Below are 22627 nucleotides of genomic sequence, written 5' to 3'. Positions count from 1 at the left end.
TATTTTAGATTAAGACTGGGTGTTGTTCAGGAAAATAACTTGTAACTCAATCCCAAAGGAATGACAAAGGTACTGTTCTTAATACGGAAAAGAACTTGGCATACATTATACATAAAACTTGCCTATAAAATTTGAAGTATACTTTTCTTTCCTTGGAAAACTGATTTTTTGGAAAACTGGCCGTAGGGAACCTTCTTTTAATACTTAACATAAGCAACAAGAATGAAGTATTTAAAATCACTTTCTTCCACAGTGACACTTAGAATTTCCATCTCAACAAGAGGAGTTGGCATCAGAACAGTATGGTGAGCAATGAGTAGCTCGTTAGGGGTATGCATTGAAAAGCTTCAGTTGTCACCTTGCTAAGTAGGACTGACTGATGAATTGCACCTCTTATTGATTACTTTAATAATTGTATTACTTGGTTCTCCTTTTACAACCAACTGGTGTGGCCAACATTACCTTTTATGTTAGTGTACCTTTGAGATGTGGGAAGACAAATAGACCCTATATAAATGGGCTGCCACATCTTTTTTCCACTGATTTACTGAAGAAATAACTGCAGGAGTGTAAAACATTTCTGGTATGCCTACGTGATGGACATCACATAGCAACTACCATCCAGCGTTTAGCATAGGTGGCCTATGCCTGTTTGGGTCCAAGGAGCCTACTTTAGCGTTGAAGTCCATGATTGTCCAATTCCCCCTTTCTTTTTTGAAAAAAAGGCCTAATAGCCTTTAGGGGTTTCTAATGTTCCGATTCCATTTTTCGTCACCGTTTGTCAGATGCCTTGGAACGAAATCATGGGGGAATCGTTCTCATTTTTTGTCATACTATGACGGTGCATATATCCATTGATCCGGCGACGATGGATACATCCACCCTGGCTGCTCTGGCTGCTTTTTCTGTTGATCAACCTGTGGCTGCCGTAATGCTCCTGCAAAAGCTTTGTCCGGACCATCATGCATCTGCATACGCTTTCTCATTCTTTTATTTCTCAGCCAGCCGTTAGTGTAAATCTCTGACTCGCATTGCTTAGCAAAATGGCCCATCTTTCCGCACCTGTAACATCTCTGTTTCCCACATTTATGACGAGTAACTGGGCCATTAACTTTTTCAGCATTTATTATCCGCCTTTGACCCTTCCGTCCTGGGCATTCCGATTTTATATGTCCCAGGTTTCCACATCTATAACACTTCTGCTTCCTAACACGCAAGGAACCCGGGAGGGCTAGTGCCACAGGGAACGCACTAGGCCCTCCCCCCATTTCTGTTATAGATGATTCTTTATTGTTAACTGGTACCCCCAGAGCTTCAGCCAGGTCCCAGTCCCTGGCCTCTATTGCTTTTGTTCTAACCTCGTCCCAGAAGCGAACTGGGTCATGAGGTTGAACTGTTCCTGTAGTCGCTCCCAGGGGGTCTGGTTGCACTAAACAGGCGGATTCTGGCGACTTTCTCCTCGGTCTAGGTGCGGTTGGTAACTTCCCAGCAGAACTATCACTTGCTTCAGAGGTCTTTCTTATAGTCTCTCTTGCTGCAGGGTGGGTCATGGCCTGCTGCAGCATCTCCACTACAGCTGCTAACTGCTGGGATACTCCTTGTAATAGTGTCATAACTTGCTGTAGTATTATTGGCTGCTCCAAACGTACCTGGGCCGGATAACCAGATACCGCGGGATATGAAGTTGCCAAGGGTGGGGCCAATTGCTCAAATGGTGGAGCCGTAGGCATAATAACGGGGGAAGGGGGAGCTGTTGGGGCAAAGGGTGGGGGACGTTTTAACACCTCCTGCAGGGTGGGGCAGAGAACCTGCACAGTCCCCACAACTTTCTTGATATCCTTGAACAGTGAAGATAGACCTGATTCACTCTCCATGCTGTCTGAGGCCAGTCCTCCCTCAGACAGTTCGTCATCTTCTTCAAAACCTTTGCCCATTGATACATAATCTGTTGCTTGAATTATATTATCCAAGGCCCCCCATGTACGCAATAGGTCGGTTTTGGTTAAGTCCTCATTCTCAAAGACTACTTCACAAAGCAACTTATCCCCCATTTTTTTCCAAAGCTCTAGGTTAAAGGAGGCACTGAGACTCACTAGGTCTTCACGCTCCGCCGCCCAGTTGAGTAAATTATATAGATCCTTGCTTCTTATATTGGCCCCCGCAGCCATTATCGCAGATTCAAGAAATGCAAAAGTCTGGCCTTCCTTTACAAAGTTCTGTCTCATGTCCATTCCCAGCGGCTCACCTTGTTCCAGGTGTCTAGGTCAAAACTGGTCAATCCACAGCTCCTGCCGCTCTCAAGCTTCGCTGGGTTTTATCTCCACCACAGTTCACCCTGCAGTCCAGACGGTTCACGTTTCACCGAATCACGTCGGGGTCACCAGATGTCGCGGACCGCCTGTACCTTCCCACAGTGGGTCGCAACCAAACGGCTGTTGCGACCACGATGTGTCTCACAATCAGAAGGCTCTTCTAATCTCCAACAGAGAGCTCCGACTCACTGCTCTCCAGGAGCTCCTATCACTCCAACCTCCAGGAGGGAACTGCCCCACTCCCTCTTGGGAGTGCCCCGTCTTTAAGCCTCCCATAGGTCACGTGGTCTCCGGCTGACCACGTGACTCGCAGCACCTGTCTCGACAAGGCACAGGTGCTTCCCATGTAGCAGCCAGGAACTCCCCCGACACGTGATTTCACTGCTATAGAAGCACAAGCTCCAAAGATAAATGCTGGACTAGCAAGTGTATGGGGTTGCCATTGTCCTTCAGTTGCAGAGCAAGCACGGAAGATAATTCATAGAATCATAGAACAGTTTGGATTGGAATGGATCTTGCAGATCGTCTAGTTCCATGGGCAAGGACACCTTCCACTAGGTCAGGTTGCTCAAAGCCTCATCCAACCTGGCCTTGAACACTTCCAGGGATGGGGCAGCCACAACTTCTCTGGGCAACCTGTTCCAGTGCCTCACCACCCTCAGAGGGAAAAATTTCTTCCTTAGATCTAATCTAAATCACCCCTCTTTCAGTTTAAAGCCATTGCCCCTTGTCCCATCACTACATGCCATTGTAAAAAGTCCCTCTCCAGCTTTTCTGTAGGATTCTTTAGGTACTGGAAGGCTGCTAGAAGGTCTCCCTGGAGCTTTCTCTTCTCCAGGCTGAACAACAACAACTCTTTCAGTCTGTCTCTATAGCAGAGGTGCTCCAGCCCTCAGATCACTTTTGTGACCTCCTCTGGACTTGCTCCAATAGGTCCATGTCCTTCTTATGTTGGGGACCCCAGAGCTGAACGCAGCACTGCAGGAGGGTCTCATGAAAGCAGAATAGAGGGGCAGAGTTACCTCCCTCGCCCTGCTGCCCATGCTGCTTTGGATGCAGCCCAGGACACGGTTGGCTTTCTGGGCTGTAAGCACATGTTGCCGGCTCATGTTGAGCTTCTCATCACCCAACATCCCCAAGTCCTTCTCCTCAGGGCTGCTCTCATCCATTCGTTCTCTGCCCAGCTTCTATTTGTGCTTGGGATTGCCCTGACCCATGTGCAGGACCTTGCACTTGGCCTTCATCCACCCAGCTTCAGGCATCTGGGTTACCTGGTTAAGGTGACTTGGAAGGCTCTTGGTTCTCCCTGGCAGTCATGGTGAACGTTTTCCACAACCTGTGATACTGCCTTCCTTCCCACAGTCACTCTCTGCAGCCTCTTTTGCATCTTTCCCCTCTGCCTACTGTCTCTGCCATGTCTGTATTCTGAGTGGCAGCAGCTGCCTGGGAGGGTATGGTGTTGGGGTAAGTTCAGGTCAAGTCCTTACACTGCTGACTGTGGCACTACATGCAGTCCTGGGAGCCACATCATGGGCTTGCCGTCAATATTGCACAGTCCATGGAAAGAGAGAGGTCCTGCAGGGAGCAAGCCGAAGCAGATACTCAGCTTATATGCTCTAAATTTTGTGCTCCTTGGTTTATATTGGCTGTAGAAGGGGTATAAGGAGATGTCACTGTCGTTAAGGTGTCATTAACGAGGCAGCATACATGGCCAACGCCAGGTGATGCAAAACTCCTCAAAGGGACATATCAGCCCACTGCAGATTAAGGAGCATTTTGATATCTAAAAGAGCTTGAGCACACACCATGGGTTGCATTCAAAAGTGGTTGCAAAAATATAAACGTTTCGACTTCCATCTACAACTTGGCAAATGGGTTACAAAACAGCCTGTATCAATGGGTACTGTATTTAAAATTTCAAGTTAGAAGGGCAGGAATATTCCAGATGGGTTACTCACTTGTCCTCTGCATTCTTGCTCTTTGATATAAACCATTTTTATAGTGATAGGAAGCATGACTAACTTTTAATCAGCTTACAAAGTGATTTACACTATCCAGTAATTTGCCTTGGAAACTTATTTTAAAGTTAAACAAGTATTCAGTGCAGATGACATTTCCAACATCAGCTGAAATTTGTTAGTGAAGTTCCACTGAAACTGAGCAAAACCATTTTCAGGACATGGAGCTTTTGCCAACTTCAAACAAGGATTTCACTGGGTACCATGAATCTTGAAACAATGAGATTTCAGAATCAGCTCTTTTGGCTACACATCTAGCCCAGTCCCAAGGTGTGCAGCTCCTGCTTCTTTTTATATTCAGCTAAAAAGCTATAGCTGCTTCCCAATATTCAACACTGAGCATCTAACCTTCAAGCTGTCCTTAAATAGGGATGGTTTTGTGCCACCAGTGAAGCCCTAGAGTACAGGAACCCCGAAAAGCCTTCTGAGTGCAATGGCAACAGGATAAATTAAGACCCAGAAAGCCACTGCACTTCGGGATAATCTAGCAAGATGAGGATTTCTGCAGCGAAAGAGCCAACCACTCAGAGTACTCATAATCCCTCCTGACTTTTACACCAGATCATTTTCCAGTAAGTGCTGGACTTGCATGTCACGTTACAGTTGTACCCATGAGAAATACAGCAACGGTAGCTAGGCAAGCACTCGCCGCTTACGACAGAGGGGGAAAGGTGTTACATTACCCTGTGCAGCCATGAAGTCATCCGGTTTGAAAGAGAACTGAAAACCTTTGGTTTCTGAGGCAGACAGCTAAGAATAGCCCTCAGCTAGAGAAATTCGAGTGTAAAAGCACTAAATTTCTGTGTTCTCTGGCTACACCTCTGCAATAACGTATGAAGTGGTTTCAGCAGCTGAGCGTGACTTTGGTTTACATCAATACTCTTTCTATCAATGTCCACGTTGCATTTTCTCTGACAGATGCCTCTCAAATCTAACCTTAAGAGTAATCCATCCTTCACTGAAACTGGCAGTTCCCTGAGACAAAAGCGTGAGCTACACAATTCATTAAAAAGAGCCAAAGTGCCCCCACTCACACCCCGAGTACCCCACGCAGAGTGGGGACGCGTAAGAGCTGATGGTTTCCAATATATGCTATGGGGAGTAGCAAATCGTTATGCTATAGAAGCAGATGCACATTGCACACAGAAGGTGGAGGAAGTGGGATGATCCAAGGCGGTGGGAGAGCAGTAAAGACCACAACCTTTACACGGGAACAGCAGTTGAGCTATGCCCTGCAAGGACTTCAGGTCTCCAGCACGACAGCGAGCAGGAAAGTCAATAGACTCCCAACGCAGTTGCTCTTCTACACAGCTGATCAAATGCCAGACCTCTACCACCATTATGGTCCCAGTGTGTTTGATGTCGTAATAAAGCAGAGGAGAAAACAGATCCCCTGTTCTGATCAGCTCAGAACATGAGACAAGAACTGTAATGTTAACAGAGAGGCATTTGGCTGCAAAGACAGTGGAGTGTTATGAATAAGAACAAAACAAAACCCTTTCTTATTCAGCTCTGGAGTCCCCAACACAAGAAGGACATGGAGCTGCTGGAGCGAGTCCAGAGGAGGGCCAAGAAGATGATCCGAGGGCTGGAGCACCTCTGCTATGAAGACAGGCTGAGAGAGTTGGGGCTGTTCAGCCTGGAGAAGAGAAGGCTCCAGGGTGATCTTATAGCAGCCTTCCAGTACTTAAAGGGGGTCTACAGGAAAGCTGGAGAGGGACTTTTTACATGGGTGTGTAGTGACAGGACAAGGGGTAATGGCTTTAAACTGAAAGAGGGGAGATTTAGATTGGATATAAGAAAAAAAATTTTCACTATGAGGGTGGTGAGACACTGGCACAGGTTGCCCAGAGAAGTTGCAGATGCCCCATCCCTGGAGGTGTTCAAGGCCAGGTTGGATGGGGCTTTGAGCAACCTGGTGTAGTGGAAGGTGTCCCTGCCCATGGCAGGGGGGTTGGAACTAGATGATCTTTAAGGTCCCTTCCAACCCAAACCATTCTGTGATTCTATGATTCTTATCATCCACTCAGAAGTGGTCACTCGGAATGTATCTCACATGTCCATGGCTGCCTGGAGCCTGAGATAAAATTTACTGGACCTCTTGCACTGAGGCCAAAGAAATCTTTAGTGTAGTCAGAGTGAAAGAACAGCCTCGGTATTAAATCCTCAGACTCCAAATCATGTCTGTAAGGAGAAAAGTGCAACTACAAATAAATATTCCTTGTGACTGCTCATTACAGAGTAGAAATTCCAATGAACAGTCATCATTTTGGATTCAGCAGATGACATATGTGCAGTGCAGAGGATGCACAATTTGTAGGATATTACACTACAATCAACTCCCAAACACTCTTAATACAGGCACTATAAAGCAGTGATCTTTTAAATACTACTGGTTAAATGCTGCTTGGGAGACAAATATTTGTACCACTTCTCATAACTTTCCAAATCACAATTGGGTATCCAATGACAGATGAAAGAAGTGGTGGAGGAACAGCTGGATGAAAAGTTGTTAAATACAAATCATGATTTAAGTTGCTCATATCTGTACCCATTTCTGTTCATCATTCACAGCACTTTCACGGTGCACGGAGTTACGAGGCTGTGTGTACACGTGTGTTTGCCCAGCCAGACCGTGGAATAAGTGAAGCAATTCTCTGTTTTGGGAGGAAGGACGTTGTGTAGAGAAGAGATGAAACAAAGAGGAAAGAAAGAAATCTTTCTATGAAAACAGTGAGTTTCATGGATGAATAGCAATAGCAAGAGTAGGAATACCAGTATTGATGATCAAATTCATAGAATCATAGAACGGTTAGGGCTGGAAGGGCCCTTCAAAGGTCATCTAGTCCAACCCCCCTGCAACAAACAGGGATATCTCCAACTAGATCAGGTTGCTCAGGGCCTCGTCCAACCTGGCCTTGAACGTCTCCAGGGATGGAGCATCCACCACCTCTCTGGGCAACCTGTTCCAGTGTTCTACAACTCTCATGGTAAAAAATTTTTTCCTAATATCCAACCTGAATCTACCTCCCTCTATTTTAAAACCATTACCCCTTGTCCTATCACAACAGGCCCTCCTGAACAGCGTCTCCCCATCTTTCTTGCGCCTGCTAACAAAAACTCCTGATTCACCACCTGAGCCTAAGGACACATACAGGGAGTTGAGGAGCTGATACCAGATACCTACGTGTAACCAGCAGGCTGTCCAGTCCTACATGACCTCACTGGAATGGTAGTTTAGAACAACGTCAGAAAGCACTGTAACAACATTTCTAATATTTTGACAGAGAAAACAGAAGAAAACACTCAGACACAACGAAAAGGCAATGAAATATGTCTCCCACCTGTAATGACAACCTTGAAGGTCAGTTTCTGACCAGCAGCCTCGCAGGTGTACTCCCCAGCATCTTTCTTCTCCACCTGACCCACCACCAGGCAACGCGATTTGCCCTCCGACTCCACCTTGAACTTCTTGCTCGAGGTGATCAGTTTCCCCTCCTTGTACCATTTCACATCGGTCTTCTCCTGGGCCACCTCACAGCTCAGCGTGGCGTTTTCTGATAGTGCAGCTTTCACGTCCTTCTGGACCTTGTCCTTGTTCGTAAACACAACTTCTGGCTCTGAAGAGAGAGAGATATATGTTAATCATCCCAATTGTGAGAGCATGAGGAGGCAGGGAGCGAGTTGGAAAGCTGAATCCATTCTCCTACTCTACAGCCTCAATAGGGTGGTGCATCTGAAACGAGTCTCCATGACATTTTCTTTCCCTAGTTGCCATTTACCTGGTGCCTTAAAGATCTTAACATGCATCCAGCCTTACTGTCCTAGTCAACCCCAGGCTGCAATGAGCTCTTCCAAGAGGAAGAAAAGAGTGCAGACATCAAGCAGACACCCAACTGCTCTCCACTGTAACACACTGAGCTGTGTTGTAGAGTTGTTCTGGTTGCACCAACACATGGGGATGGAGATGTGCAATCATCAGTTTCCTTTTCATAGCCCTGTTCCTATAGAGATGGGTAGCTTCTAAAGTTTTTCAAGGATGGAGCTCCCTGTCTTCAGGATGTTACAAAGTTTGACATGGAAGATATGTCATAACTATATTCGTTTTTCTAAAAAATCCAGAAATCAGAAGGCTGGGCCAAAGAATCTTCTCTCACCTGTGACATCAATTTTGAAGGTCAGTTTCTGGCCAGCAGCCTCGCAGGTGTACTCCCCAGCATCTTTCTTCTCCACCTGACCCACCACCAGGTGACGCGATTTGCCCTCCGACTCCACCTTGAACTTCTTGCTCGAGGTGATCAGTTTCCCCTCCTTGTACCACTTTACATCGGTCTTCTCCTGGGCCACCTCGCAGCTCAGCGTGGCATTTTGTGTCAGTATAGCCTTCACCTCCTTCTGGACCTTGTCCTTGTTTGTAAACACATCTTCTGTCTCTGTAAGAAAGCCACAATAGTCACACACAGCTTTTTGCAGTTGTCTTCTCTGGTGCTTAATCAAGTTCCTATCAATTTCACTATACTGGTCCCTGACAGGTAGTATCATGAGGGCCCATTAAGACAAGAAAACATCTTCATCTCTATTTTGGTGATAACGGGTGAGTAGGTGTATGGTATTTCTGGGATAAATTTTAAAGCTCAGAAATTGTGCACAGATTTGAACCTGCAACTTAGAGCACCTACATGCACTACCTGAACCCTCCTCCTTCTTCTCTCTTTTTCTCTTCCTACGTCTCTCCAAGCTTCCAGTGAATCCGAAGGGAACAGCTCTCATACCCTCACACCCAGGAACCTTTGCTCTTTTTCTGACTATTTGGGTCACTCAAATTCAGTCATTTTCCATCTAATCAGAGCTCTTCCAACAACTCCCCCTTCCCTTTTATCTACCCCTGCACCTCTGTTATGGCCTCACACTGTGATTCTGCAAGAGTTTTTCTGCGGACACACCAGCTAATTGTGAGAGGTGCAGGAGTTATCATCCTTGCCCATCATTTTTTTGTGGTTACAACTAGCAATGGATGCAAAAGTGTACATGTAAAATGTTAGTATGACAGTCAGCTGAAAATCAAGTCCTACAGCTGAATAATTTCACCCCAGAGAGGTTGTGAGATGAACCTCCAAATGTAAGATACTACCCAAAATGAAATATTCTTTTATCTTTGATACTTCCAGCATTTTCTCACCTCTGACTTTGACTTGGAATGTTGTTCTGTCATCCTTCGTTTCACAGGTATAGCTCCCTTGGTCTTTCTGTGTCACCTTCTTGATGATGAGCTTGCGGTGTGTCCCCTGGGAGATGACTGTTGTCCTCTGGTCCTGCTTCACCTCAGTTTGATCCTTCTTCCATACCACGGTGCCGCTCGCAGCTGACACCTCACACACCAGCTCAAGGTTTTCAGAAGGACTAACTGATATTTCTGGAGTTGTTTTGGGCTTGTTGACAAAATTAACAGCTTCATCTGAAAAGAAAAAGAGAAAGTAGTTTATGCCTCCATTCAGGCTCATGAGCACGATGTCAATTATCAGTCATTACTGTATCTTATTTCATTGCTAGTCACACTTGGGTCATCAAGTTTCACCTCTGGAGGTGTGTCTGCATGGTACTATTGCAACGTAACTGTGACAGTGTTAACAGTATGGTGATGAACTGTGGTTACGAGTCAGAAAAGGCCCTCCTGAGATACAGCAGCGTCATCTCAACGGGGGAACTCATTGTCCAAGTTTTAAATCATCCAGAGATTCAGTATATAAAGGTCTCCAGATCAGGAGCTGGATATTGGTGAATCCTTTATACTGTATCAGCCTATGAGGTCTATACTGTGACATTAATACTAGTCTGATGAAGTTCTAGATAGACACGGATCTATGCCTACCTGGATTCATGACCAAAATCCGCCTAACTGATGTGCATCCATTTTCTGTCCCCCTTTCAGAAGTCAGGCATGAAAGCTGCTGCAGAGCACAGATGCAGTGCTTTGTATTACCAGAGTTGTATGTGCACAGAGCCATGAGCAGAACCTGCCCTGATGTCATGAGACCATAAAGCCTGAGGTGTTCTTTAATTCACAGCTCCTGTTTCATCACATGCATGAACATTGATGCCCAACTTACTGATAGACAGTGCAAACTCCTCCCCTGATCTTCAGATAATTGCTCTCAGTTGCAGAGCAATCTCATTCGTCTCTCCTACATCCTTCTGGATCTTCTAAATCAAGCTACTTTAAAATTCAGCTCAAGTTGCTGACACTTTAATCACCACTCCTTGTTTCTGATCTCAAGCAAGATCTAGGGAGTGTGTATTGATGCCTGGGTCCACAAACAGCTTTGAAAAGATCTAAGAAGTTTCAGAAAGTCTTGTTAGAAGTGATGAGGAGCTTTCTTTTACATGTTTCTGAGCCCATTCCTGCAGCCCCATGTTCACCATATCAGTCCCACTGAACTAATTCTTCCCCAGACCAGATCAGAGTATGTATGGGACAATCTCAATGATAAGATACTCTCCAGCTTCAAGATGAATAAGTTAATTTATGAGCCAACAGTGCCACATCTTTCTGCTGAAATGGATCTTCACAGTAGAGAACTCAGAACTGCTCACAACTCATATAGCTCAAGCGGTAGACGTTCCTGCTTTGATATCACAGAACCAGAGAATGGTTTGGGTTGGAAGAGACCTCCAAGATCATCTAGTTCCAACCCCCCTGCCATGGGCAGGGACACCCTCCACTACACCAGGTTGCTCAAAGCCTCATCCAACCTGGCCTTATCTCAGCTCAAACTCTGTTGACTGCACAGGCTGGTGGCCACATGTATGAGCTGTGTGTGCACACACACACACAGAGCATGTGTCATGTATGCAGCAACAATGCAGCATTTTTACCAACTCAGGCTTTTTGCAAGTGTATTTGTAAAGGTACAAGCGAAGGCAACTAAGCAAGTGGAGACAGGCACCTTGCGTGTAAAATGTGAGCAAACCTATCCAACACACCCTGTCCCCAAGCTAACGAGCAGCATTTGATGAGCATGTCAGGTATTTCATACCCTTCATTCCATCGAGCCAGCCCTTGCCTGAAGAGCAAGCTGATGGCTGTCAGTTATCACCAACCTTAGCTTAGTATTGCATTTCTTTTAGCAGCAACTGCTGCTTTCAGTCACCGAGTATCCCAAGGACAATTGCTGTGCTACACCCATGCCAGGCACGTCTGTGGCATCAGAGAATAAGTATTTCATTAAAAATTGTAATCATTAGGACTAATCTATTTTTAAAAAATTAGATGACCATGGAAGGACAGTCCCTCCAGGGTCCCTGCAGTTCAAGATTATTGCAATAACTCATTACCATAAAATGAGATTAATTCCTTGTCCTAAAACCATCCCTTGACTGTGCAGTGCTTCTTCTTAGCACTGTGGAAACTTTCTGTGGTGACACGTGAAGCAAGGTGGAAGTTGTCCTGGCTCAGGTTTTGTTAACTGGCTGTAACACAACCCTTGTTCATCAAAAAGGGGATACACAGTTACTTAGCAGATACCAGCTTTCTTTGCCTAAGCCATGTGCCAGTTTGTCATAGGAGTTACAGGTGAGATTCACCTAACCTACACATGGTCATCAAAAAGTTAGGTGTCCAGTCTCAGGTAATCAGAGATTGGTGATCAGAAGGTGATGCAAGGGCTGGAGCACCTCTGCTATGAAGACAGGCTGAGAAAGTTGGGGTTGTTTAGCCTGGAGAAGAGAAGGCTCCGGGGAGAACTTCTAACAGCCTTCCAGTGCCTAAAGGGGCTACAGGAAAGCTGGAGAGGGACTTTTGACAAGGGCGTGTAGTGACAGGACACAGGGCAATGGCTTTAAACTGAAAGAGGGGAGACTTAGATTAAATATAATGAAGAAATTCTTTCCTCTGAGTGTGGTGAAGCACTGGAAAGGTTGTCCAGAGAAATTGTAGATGCCCCATCCCTGGAGGCGTTCAAGGCCAGGTTGACTGAGGCTTTGAGCAACCTGGTGTAGTGGAGGGTGTCCCTGCCCATGGCAGGGGGGTTGGAACTAGATGATCTTTGAGGTCCCTTCCAACCCAAACCATTCTATGATTCTATAATCACGCAGGCTTCCTCTGTACTTGATGTTCAGACAAAGGCAGCTCCAGAAAACTTTTTAAATCTGTCAATGACAGCTCTCATCAGACAGTGTAAATCAGACAGTACAAATTGCCCTTTGGGGGGTCAGTTCAAACAGAGCCTGGTTGGCTCTTTTAGATCAATTTTTCAATGTGTAGAGTCCAGGATTATGAATTACACTCAAAGTGAAATTGCATAATGTTGGATTCTCAACCAAAGAGAACTGGAGGCAGGATGCAGCATGAATACCTGAGCAAACACCAGCTGTAAACTGGCAGTAATCCTTCCAGCTCAGCAAACTCTGGAGCAATCCCTCAACTCCCATGTGGTGCTAGATCAACCAGCTCTGCTGATTTTAGTTAGCTGATGGACAGCATCATAGTAACATGGATGTACTGTTAGAGGTGACAAGCTCTCAGCTGTTACTTCTCTTAAATTGCTTTGTACTGCAGCATGTGGACACGCCATGAGAAGCTTTCAGTACAGTTTCGATTTGGAACTTAGGGCTGGGTTAAAAACTAGGCTCAATACATAAGCCAGAAAACCACTTTTAGAAAAAAAGGTTCCCACCAGGCTATGCAAGTTCTATCAGTTGAATTTCACAGATAAATTCTTGTGTCATTTTAGACTTTAGCTCCATTGTGGACTGGAAGGCATCAATGACAAACATTTGTCTTCTGGGCTTGACCTGACAGCCACGTGTTTTATCACATGCTTTCTGCTGATGGCCATGTGCCACGATCTAATGGCTTCACTTACAGCACCGCAGGGAGATGTCTCAGAGATCACAGTGTCCTTTGGGAATAGCAGGAGACGCCTAACTCTCAAAATTAGGAGTTAAACTTGTCAGAGGAAGATACAAGGCTTTCACAGTAAGACTTTAGGATCACCTTGGTCAGGAGGTTCGAAGATGATGTATATGCTGAAGCAATCCCGGAGCTTTATCCAGCAAGGATAAAGGCTGGATGTGGCACTCAGCCTGTCCAGCCAATGGGGTGTTGAGTCCTGACTCCAACTCTAGTAAAAACTTGTGCTGACTTGAATACTCAACAGCGTTGTTATATTATTTGTCCATATTGTGGATTTGCATAGAGATCACAATAGGGGTCAGGGTCTCTGAAACAGCATGGCTCAAAAAACTGGCCATCTACGAGGTAAGACGAGGATAATGAATCAAATCTTGAGTTTCTAACACAGACTCTGATCCCATACTTGCATCACGAGCTTACCTGAGACTTTTAAATCAAAAATAAGAGTGTCATCTCCAATTTTGCACGTGTACGTCCCTTCATCTTCTTTCGTCACAGCTGAAGCCACAAGCTTATGCAGTTTTCCTTTATCTTCCATGGTGAATTTCTTGCTGGCTGTGATTTCTTTGCCACTTTTATACCACTTAACCATGATGTTGGCCTCAGAGGTCTCAGAAACAAATTCAGCCTGTTTTCCAGCGACGGCCCTGATAACTCCTCCAGTTTTCTCTTTGTTTATGAAGTTTGGAAGTGCTGAAACAAAACAGACACAGCACTGATGAAGAGCTGTGTGGACATCATTAAGTATAAACAACGTTTACATCTACATTAGATATTAATTTATCTAAGACCAGATATGCAAGTTGAATTATAGATCTAATTAGTAGATTCTAATGCAGAAGCAGCCAATATCCAGCCTTTATAAAACCGTATACCTGATTATCATACATCCAAAAACCAGAGTATATACAACACAGGAATCTGAACCAACAGGAGAGGAAGTCCTAGGCAACAGGGCTTTAAGAAAATATCTGGGAGAAGTGAGGAAAGATGTGACACAAGCAAATAGGAGGAAAAGTAATGAAGGTTATTCAAACCATTGTATTGTGACCACCTGGCAAATAAATCTACTCTAAAAGAAGTTAAAATATAATCTAGATAAATTAAATTATATTAAATTAAAAATCTATACAGATATCACATAGGACCGAAATGAAAAGAAATTTCTTCCAGGAAATTAACTGGAGCATAGAAGGTAAATAATAAATCTGGCACCCGATTGACACACAGCGGAATAATTGAGTCACCAATTGCCTCAAAGCAAAGATTCAAAACCCCACCAATATCTTAGCTAAAAATAGGAGCCTAAAAGCGCAGTCTCATTTTACTCTAGATAAGGCAATTAATTTTCAAACTTATTAACATATTATTCTGAAACAACACATACAATCAAGTCACTTTGCTAGGACTGCAGTCAAAGCTACTAAAATCAAAGCCTTGATGATGAATGCATTTTTTTTCTAAATTTCAAGAACATGCTTTCACCATACAAATTTAAAACTCCCTGCAGAACGCCTGGCAAAAGCAGTTATTAGCTTTTACTGCTGCTACTGCAACAAGCAGTTACAGTCCATGGTCTGGACCTGCCAAGTGTGATTCTCTCAGACTTTCACTCCAAAGGTGTTACTATCAGTGCTACGTCCTGGTGCAACACACGGGGGTTCTCCTTTAGCTCAAAGACCCTCCCCACAGAGATGGATTTTGCATTTCATTTCCTTGCTTTTAACTACATTCGATTTCTCCAATTCTGTGGTAGTGTTTTGAATTACAGACAAATATTTGGTAGGGATCTGATATCCATCAGCTTGTAGAGTGGCAGAGTCTGGAGACATAAAAATGAAGAGTGAACTGACTTGCCAAGCAGTACATGGGTAAGAAAGAAAAAGAAAATCCCAGTTCCAAATCTCCACCAATCTAAGGCTGAGAAATACCCAACGAGCAAATAAACAAGGAAAGAGAAAGACGTGATGGTGCAGCCAAAGGCCTCTCCACTTCTGCTCCTCAAAGGACTCCATTCAATCACCAGCTTCTGGCAGGGACAGGAGCTTACATTTCACCTCTTCAGGCCCTACCAGCCCTGTTTTCTGCTTATTAGAAGCCGTATTTATGGGTAAAGATGTCATACCAGAAGGATTTAAACCAAGGAAAGCCTCATATTTTATTATTTTTTCTTGGGGCTTCTGTTTCCACTTGTTTTTCTAATGACTCACAATGGTGGAGCTTTCCCTTCAGTAAGACAACACCATAGTCCCTCTTCTCCACCCAACTGCCTATGTCCATGAAGCCTACAGGGCCCGAACGCTGCTGAGACCTCTACTTCTCCAGCAACATTACTGGAACTCAGCCCACAGGTTAAAAGATTTGGGAGGAAGAAGAGGGAGATGGGTTCATTCATGCACCTTTCACTTCCTTAGAAAACCAGAGTGAAAAATACGGCCTCGGCAGTCTGAAGGAGACTTCTCAGATGTCCTGTTTGGATGTGGGAGGTCATGTGTCAGAGGACGCCTGGCGCGTGAAGTCTCATGGCAGTGGCGGGGCTGCAGCGATAAATGGCAAGTGCATTTTCTAGCGGGGCTTTTTTGGGCAGGAGGCCCAGAGAGTGACACACCTCTGACCATGGGTCAGCATGGTGGCCCCTCAGCAGCCACGTGATGCCCATGTGCCAGACACAGCTGACCTGCACATCGCAGGGTTCACCAGCTAGCTGTGTCTGATTTAGAGGAGGAAGAGATAAAAGGTGGCGATGCTGAAAGGTGAAATACTGGGAGATCATTTGTGAGTCTCACTTCACAAGGATGAGATATATGAGAGCTGATTCTCCATGAATCAAGCTACACACAGCCTATGTTTAAGTTATAGCTTGTCAACATAGATTCTAAAATAATAGCATTGATGACTCATTTGATAACCACATTGCAGGGAAAAACACATGGAAATGTCCATCAGCTAATTCAATTAAATCTGTGCGTAGATCTGCCAGTGTCAAAAATGATGTCAAAGAGGCAGAGAGAGAGAAGAAAATTAAACTTAAGAACAGCTGCCAAGTGTAGACAGCAAATTCCTCCCTCCATAAACATGCTCACACTTTAAAATTATTCTTTTCAGATCTCTTTGTGCCTCTTTTGACTTTGCTGCTCAAGAACAACCAACCAAGCAAGTTGTCAAACGCAAAACACACACATTACTCTGGAGCTTTGCTGTTTCTACAGAGACCAAGGAGGGTGAGAAGCCAGCAGAATAAGATGATGAAGCACCTTATACGTACTCAGTGTAGAAACAGTGAGATCATTGCTGGGAAGAAGGTGAGGGGTGAGTTACAGGACAGAACAAAGAAATCAAATGGCTTTACAAAGTGAACTTGCCAGTTCAAAGCAAAATAGCAACAGGGTCCATCCCAGACAATGTCTGACAATAGGCTAGACTGTCTTGGAGTCAGGTTTTATACTCTGAACCTCAGAAGACCCCCAGATGATACCCATAAGGAACGATCTGGGGATACACTGGGGCTTTTCAGCCAAAAACTGGTCCCATTCAAGGCAGAGGAAACTCTCCCATGAACTAGTTCATAAAAGCTTACACAGATAGGAAGGCTTTTAAGAGGGAGGCTTAACACTGCTGGTCTCTGACAAATGTTCAAGACTCCATGTCTTGCTCTAGGAGTGGATGTGCCCAACAGCCAGGTAGCAGGCAAGTGGGAAGGAAGGAATGGCCATGAAAAGAAGAATAGTTGAACAATGGGACAGCTATAAACCAGTACTGGTTCAAATCGAGCAAATGGGAATTATTAAAAGAAAATGATGGTTTGCTATTTGCTCTGTACAGCCCTCCATCTGAATACCTTGCAAACAGATATGAGTCAAGCCACTCAATGTGCCCTAGAAAGGTCTTCTTATCCACCAAGATATTGACAGAAAACAAAATAACAAACGATTAACGAAAATATCCCACAATGCCGAGATGATCTTGGTCCATCGGGACTTTAATCAGAGCTGAACTAGCTCCTCAGTGACTTGTCCAATATCATATAGCAAGTACAGGGCAGACATGGGATCACGTGCATCATGTCCTGCCCCTGTGGCTGAATTCCTTCATCCCAGGAGCACCTTTTCACTACCCACCATTCAATCTCATGAAACAGCAAGATGTCAGTTTGAGTGGAAGCACAGCTCTTACCACTGAGACGGTGTGAGATCCCAGGTTTACTCCCAAGCTGTCCTACTCTGGGACTACAGGTACCGTCAGCGCTAGATGTTGATGGGGAGTTACCACAACTCCCTGCCCTGCCTCTGGAGCACTCCCTTTCTGTCCCTCGGTGACTTTATTGGCTTAGGGCAGGCACAGGTCACTAATAGAAAGCAGCCCAGGCAGTCACATACCTTTCACTGAAAGCTGATAGAGCATTTTATCCCCTTCACAAACACACTCATAAGCTCCAGCATCCTCTGCTGCAGTGCTGCGAATTTTCAGGATGTGCCTCTTCCCCACAGTCTGAAGTTCATATTTTTCACTGGCCTTGAGCTCTTTCCCATCCTTCATCCACTTCACAGTAGCCTCTGCGTCCGAAAGCTCAGCCTGAAGTTTGGCTTCCTCCCGCAGCCGAGCAGAGACCTTTTCTATATCCCTGCTCTTGTTGGTAAATCTCACTGCAGCACCTGTCAGGACCAAAGATTCGTTATTTCAAGTTATATCGAGCTAACATGTCCCTCCTATGTGTCTGCTATAGACTGTGAGATCTTTGAAAAAATATTAGGTCCTGCTCCTGTCCTCACACTCATGTCAACACCAAGCAGTTTTTTTCCAGCTCAGAAGACTTAGTCTGTTTTTTTTCACTGAAAAAATAAAAAAAGCACATTTTTCTACTGTTTAATAATATTCTAAACATGTTTCTGCAGAGGTTTTCACACAAATTCAAGCACATCCTTCCAGAATGAATGTCTTTTCACTATCTTTTGCCATGCAAAGTGAGTAGATAACAGATGTTATCCTCATTTCATGGAGGAAAAAGCCAGAGCACTCAACTCTCAATGCTAAATCGAGTTACGTGATACTACCTTCTACATCACACATGTCTGTGGTAGACTAAAAAACCTCCAAGAAACAATGTCTGTTAGTAATTAGTGCTCCTTTAGTTTTGAATGACTCCACTACAGTCAGAAAGACTAGCCAAATCTGGAGCTAAAGTTACCAGTACCAGGTGACTCAGTGGTAGATCTGGTGACAGGATCCACTCACCGGTGGTTGTGAACTATAGAAATTCATGAGCTGATGTTAAGCAGTCTAGTTCAGATCCTAGATCCACAGATTCACTCTGAACTCAGTGCTACCATGGTTACATCATTACCAGCACCCACATTAGTTCATATGATGCAATTTCAGGTACATCCTACAGTCCAGGCATCAGTGAAAGCCTCCAGACCCAGTTCTAATCATCAGGTCACAAGAACTGCCCCTTGACTGGAAGAAGACAAGACAGTGATCAAATTAAATACCTTTCACTCTCATCTTGGTGCTGGTCTCAACATTATTGGCAACAAATTTCACTTCTGCTCCGTCATCGTTCGTGGTGACATTCTTTATGATTAGGGTGTGAGTGGTTTGGGTTCTCTTAATGATGCAGGTCTCACTTTCCTGTAAGACTTTACCATTAAGGTACCAAGTGCCAGAACAGGTTGTTGTAAGGTCAACAGTAAACAGGGCATCCCCTCCAGGTGCAGCTTCAACAGTTGTCAGGGGGGTTTTCACAGCCAGGACTGGTTCTGGGGAAGAAGAACAACACATATCTCTGAGACCAAAGAACACAAGATTGCCATGCTGGAGAATAGTCCTTCCTAAGAACGAAGCTCTTGGGGTAAACAAGATATGAGACTAAAATCCTGCAGCCTTAGACAATTTGCATGCGCTGAAGGTGACGTGCAGTTGGGTCAACAGGATTTGATATCTATAGCTGCAGGTAACTGACCTCTGGCTTTAGGGTAAGTCCTCTTTCTGCACGGAAAGAACAACAGGCATATTTTATTTACTTTTTCCCTAAGATGTATAAAGGCATAACAAGCCTGAACCACCAAAGAATAAAAGGAAGAAGCAATCCCACTGCTCACACTGATTCTATGGATACATGGGCACCCTAGAAATAAAGTAAACCCCCCTAGTTCTCCTAGTAACTCTAAGATTAAAGAGAGACTGACAGGAACCTGGTTTTCATGACAGTATCATCACCTATAAATATTCTCTAGGCGCAAGTTTGAGATCTCATTTTTACACTGAAAATTATACTATAAGCCTACTTTAATTTTTCTTTTCATACCAGCTCTAGAAGAAGCACTTACAGGCTTACGGTCCACTGCAGAGAGCTCTGCCTCTCGCACAGCCTGATATTGGAATATCAGCTTTCTCACAGCTCTATCACAGAAACCCAACCACCATCACGTTGGCAATGGTCAGTGGTTGAAACGAGAGAGGTTTTGCTCTCTTAATGCTCTGTCCTCCTCAAAGTCATGGGAAACATCTTTAGATGTTCAGACACTTCTGCCAACGCGGCAGAACGGCACAGACTGACCCATCTTACGATGGTTTTGTGCTCACCGAGGTGCGTGCTCCCTGGGAATTCCAAGTAGGGGCTTTGTCCGTAGGTGTTGACTGCAGACACTCGGAACTGGTAGTCAGCCTCTTCGGACAGGTTGCTCACGGTGAACTCTGGGACAGGGACATGAGACTCATGGCACCTCACCCAGGTGAAGCCAGTTAGTTTCTTGCGTTCCACAACGTAGCCATCGATTGGAATGGGGCGGTCCGTCTTCGGAGGGGACCATGCTAGCGTCACTGAGGTTTCTGTTTTATTTTTCACCACAGGGTCAGCTGGGGGTTGTGTGGGAGGTTTTTTGGGAGCTGCACAAGGGAAAAAAAAAAAAAAAAAAGTGGAGCAAGAAGTTTATGTCAGAGTGGAAAAAACATTGTGCTGCACTGAAAAATACTAGAGTTTATGCTGGCCTAAAGGCTACTCTAGCTTAATAATCCTCTGTAAAACATTGATGTGAGGTGGAAAAGCAAGAGAATGGATGAAAAATGGAATGAATGAAAGAAAGATGATGCTTTTGGGCTGCATTACACAAAGATGTACAAGACTCCTGTCTCCACAGCTAAACCTATGCGATTTCTACACAATATTACAATTGTCTGCACAGTCTACAATGAACAATTCATAGGCTTAAGATTTCAGTGCTAGATACAGACCCACACCACTCCCTGCACAGCTCCTGGGTAAAGCAGACTGACACTCAGCCTGTTATTTTCACTCAGAAGATGGGTAAAACCACCATCAGAGGTTGTTCAAAATTCTGTGCACCGAATTCCGGTTCCAATTCCCTGGTGTGAATCCAAGCTACGAAAATAAAAGGCATCAATGGGATGAGTCTGGCGAGGGGGCAGAACTTTGCCCTTCATCCACCTGGTTACTAGACATCCTTGTGCAGGGACAGTTGCACTAACATTGTAAGTGTGCTATTATTTATCTTCTGTCAGATTTTCAACCATTCGTGTCCCCACAGTCAGGATCGAGAGAACCAACTCGTGGCAATGTCCCACTGCATCAAGGAAGAACGTGGTGACATTTTGCAATGCTTTACACACAAAGAGTGGCATCCTGCACAGCCATGTGAATCCCCTCCATAAAAAGCAGCCTGTGCCAGCAGTCTATGCTCTCCATTTCTTCTCAAGAACCTGTTCCAACCATACATTTGAACATTTCTGCCCAGATCTTCAATGGGTTTCAACAAAGAGCAGCTCAACACTGTACAACTGGGACATTTCAGAGATGATAGATATGAATAAACAGTGCATGGGCTTTAGGGTTATGGAGATCTGGGTTGTTTGTTACACAGGCTTGGCTGTTCTCTGCAGCCACTTTCATCTGGGCATCTGTCCTCCGTCCTGCGTTGGAATTTTGTGCTGTCTCCTCTCAGAGACCCTTTTGTAACTTTGTCTCCCAAGAGTGATAGCTATCATTGCGGATCTCTTTTAGCAATTTATGCAGAGCCAGGAATTAAATTCAAAAGGAAATGATAAAGAAATGTTACCACCATGAGACCCTACCTTCAATGAGATGCGGTTATTTTACGGTACCTGAGGTCACAAATGTATCCTTGCAGGTATTTGCATAATGAAGATTTACGTTGACCCTCTCATTCCTCTTGAAACCTTTAGAGAAGGCTGAAATCCCAGAGTTATTCACTATGTTCTGCCACTGACACGGTCAAGAGGCTAGGAATTACCTGATATGCTCGAATTACACATCTGCTGACATGATAAAAGATTCATTTCATTTAATTCTGGCTATCTGAAAGTTAGGTGTCTGGTTTAAGTCAGTCATCCAGACTCCAGCTGCGATCCCATGGAGCACACTCAGGAGCAATTCATCCCAGCTTAAAAGAGGTGGGTGAGACATCTAAAATGAATCACACTTTACAGATACTCAAGTATTCATGACTGTCGAGGGAGCCTGTACGATGAGCCTAGACTAAAATTTGAGCTCTGAGACAACTGAGCAGCTCTCTGCCTCAGTTTACCCATCTGTAAAATGGGCATAGTAACAATGTAAGCTATTGCACAAATGATATATAAACATTGCTTGCCTGGTAAAAGCTATTAAAACAGTCAACACTGATCTCGTCCAGCTAATTGAAAACGATGCAAACATAGCACACAGGATTCTTCAAGCAGCTAATCAGATAAGCACCAAGTGTAAGAATAGGAAATCTCAGTGTGATACAATTTTTCTCCATTACATAAACAGACACAGAAGTGTTTTGGGGTGTACAGTTGCCAGCCTGGCAGTTACTGCTGGTCAGAGCTAGATGCCAAAGGTCTCATCAAGTGCAGCATGAAGCCAAATGCTAGATGCTGGAATCAGATCTCCTGACCTTACCACCAGAAGTCGTAATGGAATATTTTCTTTGGAGATACCTGTTTGTGGGAAGGCAGCTGCTTACCTGGTTCTATTCCACGAACCAACATTGGCTTCAGAACATAAACAGCAGAGTCCAAAACCAAAGTGAACTTTGCCGTTCCCATTGAATAGGTGCTTGGTTGGATGTTAAAGACTGTCACAATGCTAAGTGCGACACTTTTACCCCATTTTCAACTCATTTTAGCTCAATAGCATCAGAATGCCCCAACCAAGATTAGATAACACAGCGGTTATAAACCTTTATTTAAGGATTTCTTTTTACTACTCAGTAATTGCAATTAGGAGGTGACGGTGGGAGGAAAGAAATATTGTTCTTCCCAAATAGTGACAAGAGTTGGTGACTTGACCACCTGCAAGCTGGAACTGCAGCAGAGCCAGAAGCCACGTGCAATTCTCTGCCTTAGAAGAAGCAGCTCTTGCCTAG

General features: G+C 44.6%; 1 protein-coding gene across 1 annotated transcript in view; it reads right to left on the bottom strand.

The window, feature by feature from the left end:
* The window catches only part of OBSCN (obscurin, cytoskeletal calmodulin and titin-interacting RhoGEF), a 193300-nt gene that overhangs the window by 156395 nt on the left and 14278 nt on the right, over positions 1–22627 (bottom strand). The window contains exons 4-10 of the mRNA XM_086614829.1: positions 19824–20126; positions 18731–18997; positions 17618–17893; positions 13662–13934; positions 9510–9785; positions 8488–8763; positions 7675–7950 (exon numbers count right to left, since the gene is read on the bottom strand). Coding sequence (XP_086470955.1) covers positions 7675–7950; positions 8488–8763; positions 9510–9785; positions 13662–13934; positions 17618–17893; positions 18731–18997; positions 19824–20126 — 1947 coding nt within the window. The remainder of the gene's footprint in view (positions 1–7674; positions 7951–8487; positions 8764–9509; positions 9786–13661; positions 13935–17617; positions 17894–18730; positions 18998–19823; positions 20127–22627) is intronic.

Source organism: Tauraco erythrolophus, chromosome 7 (genome assembly GCF_009769465.1).
Source record: "Tauraco erythrolophus isolate bTauEry1 chromosome 7, bTauEry1.pri, whole genome shotgun sequence".
NCBI lineage: Eukaryota > Metazoa > Chordata > Aves > Musophagiformes > Musophagidae > Tauraco > Tauraco erythrolophus.
Note: the sequence above shows the minus strand (reverse complement) of the source record. Positions and strands in the feature narration are given on the sequence as shown.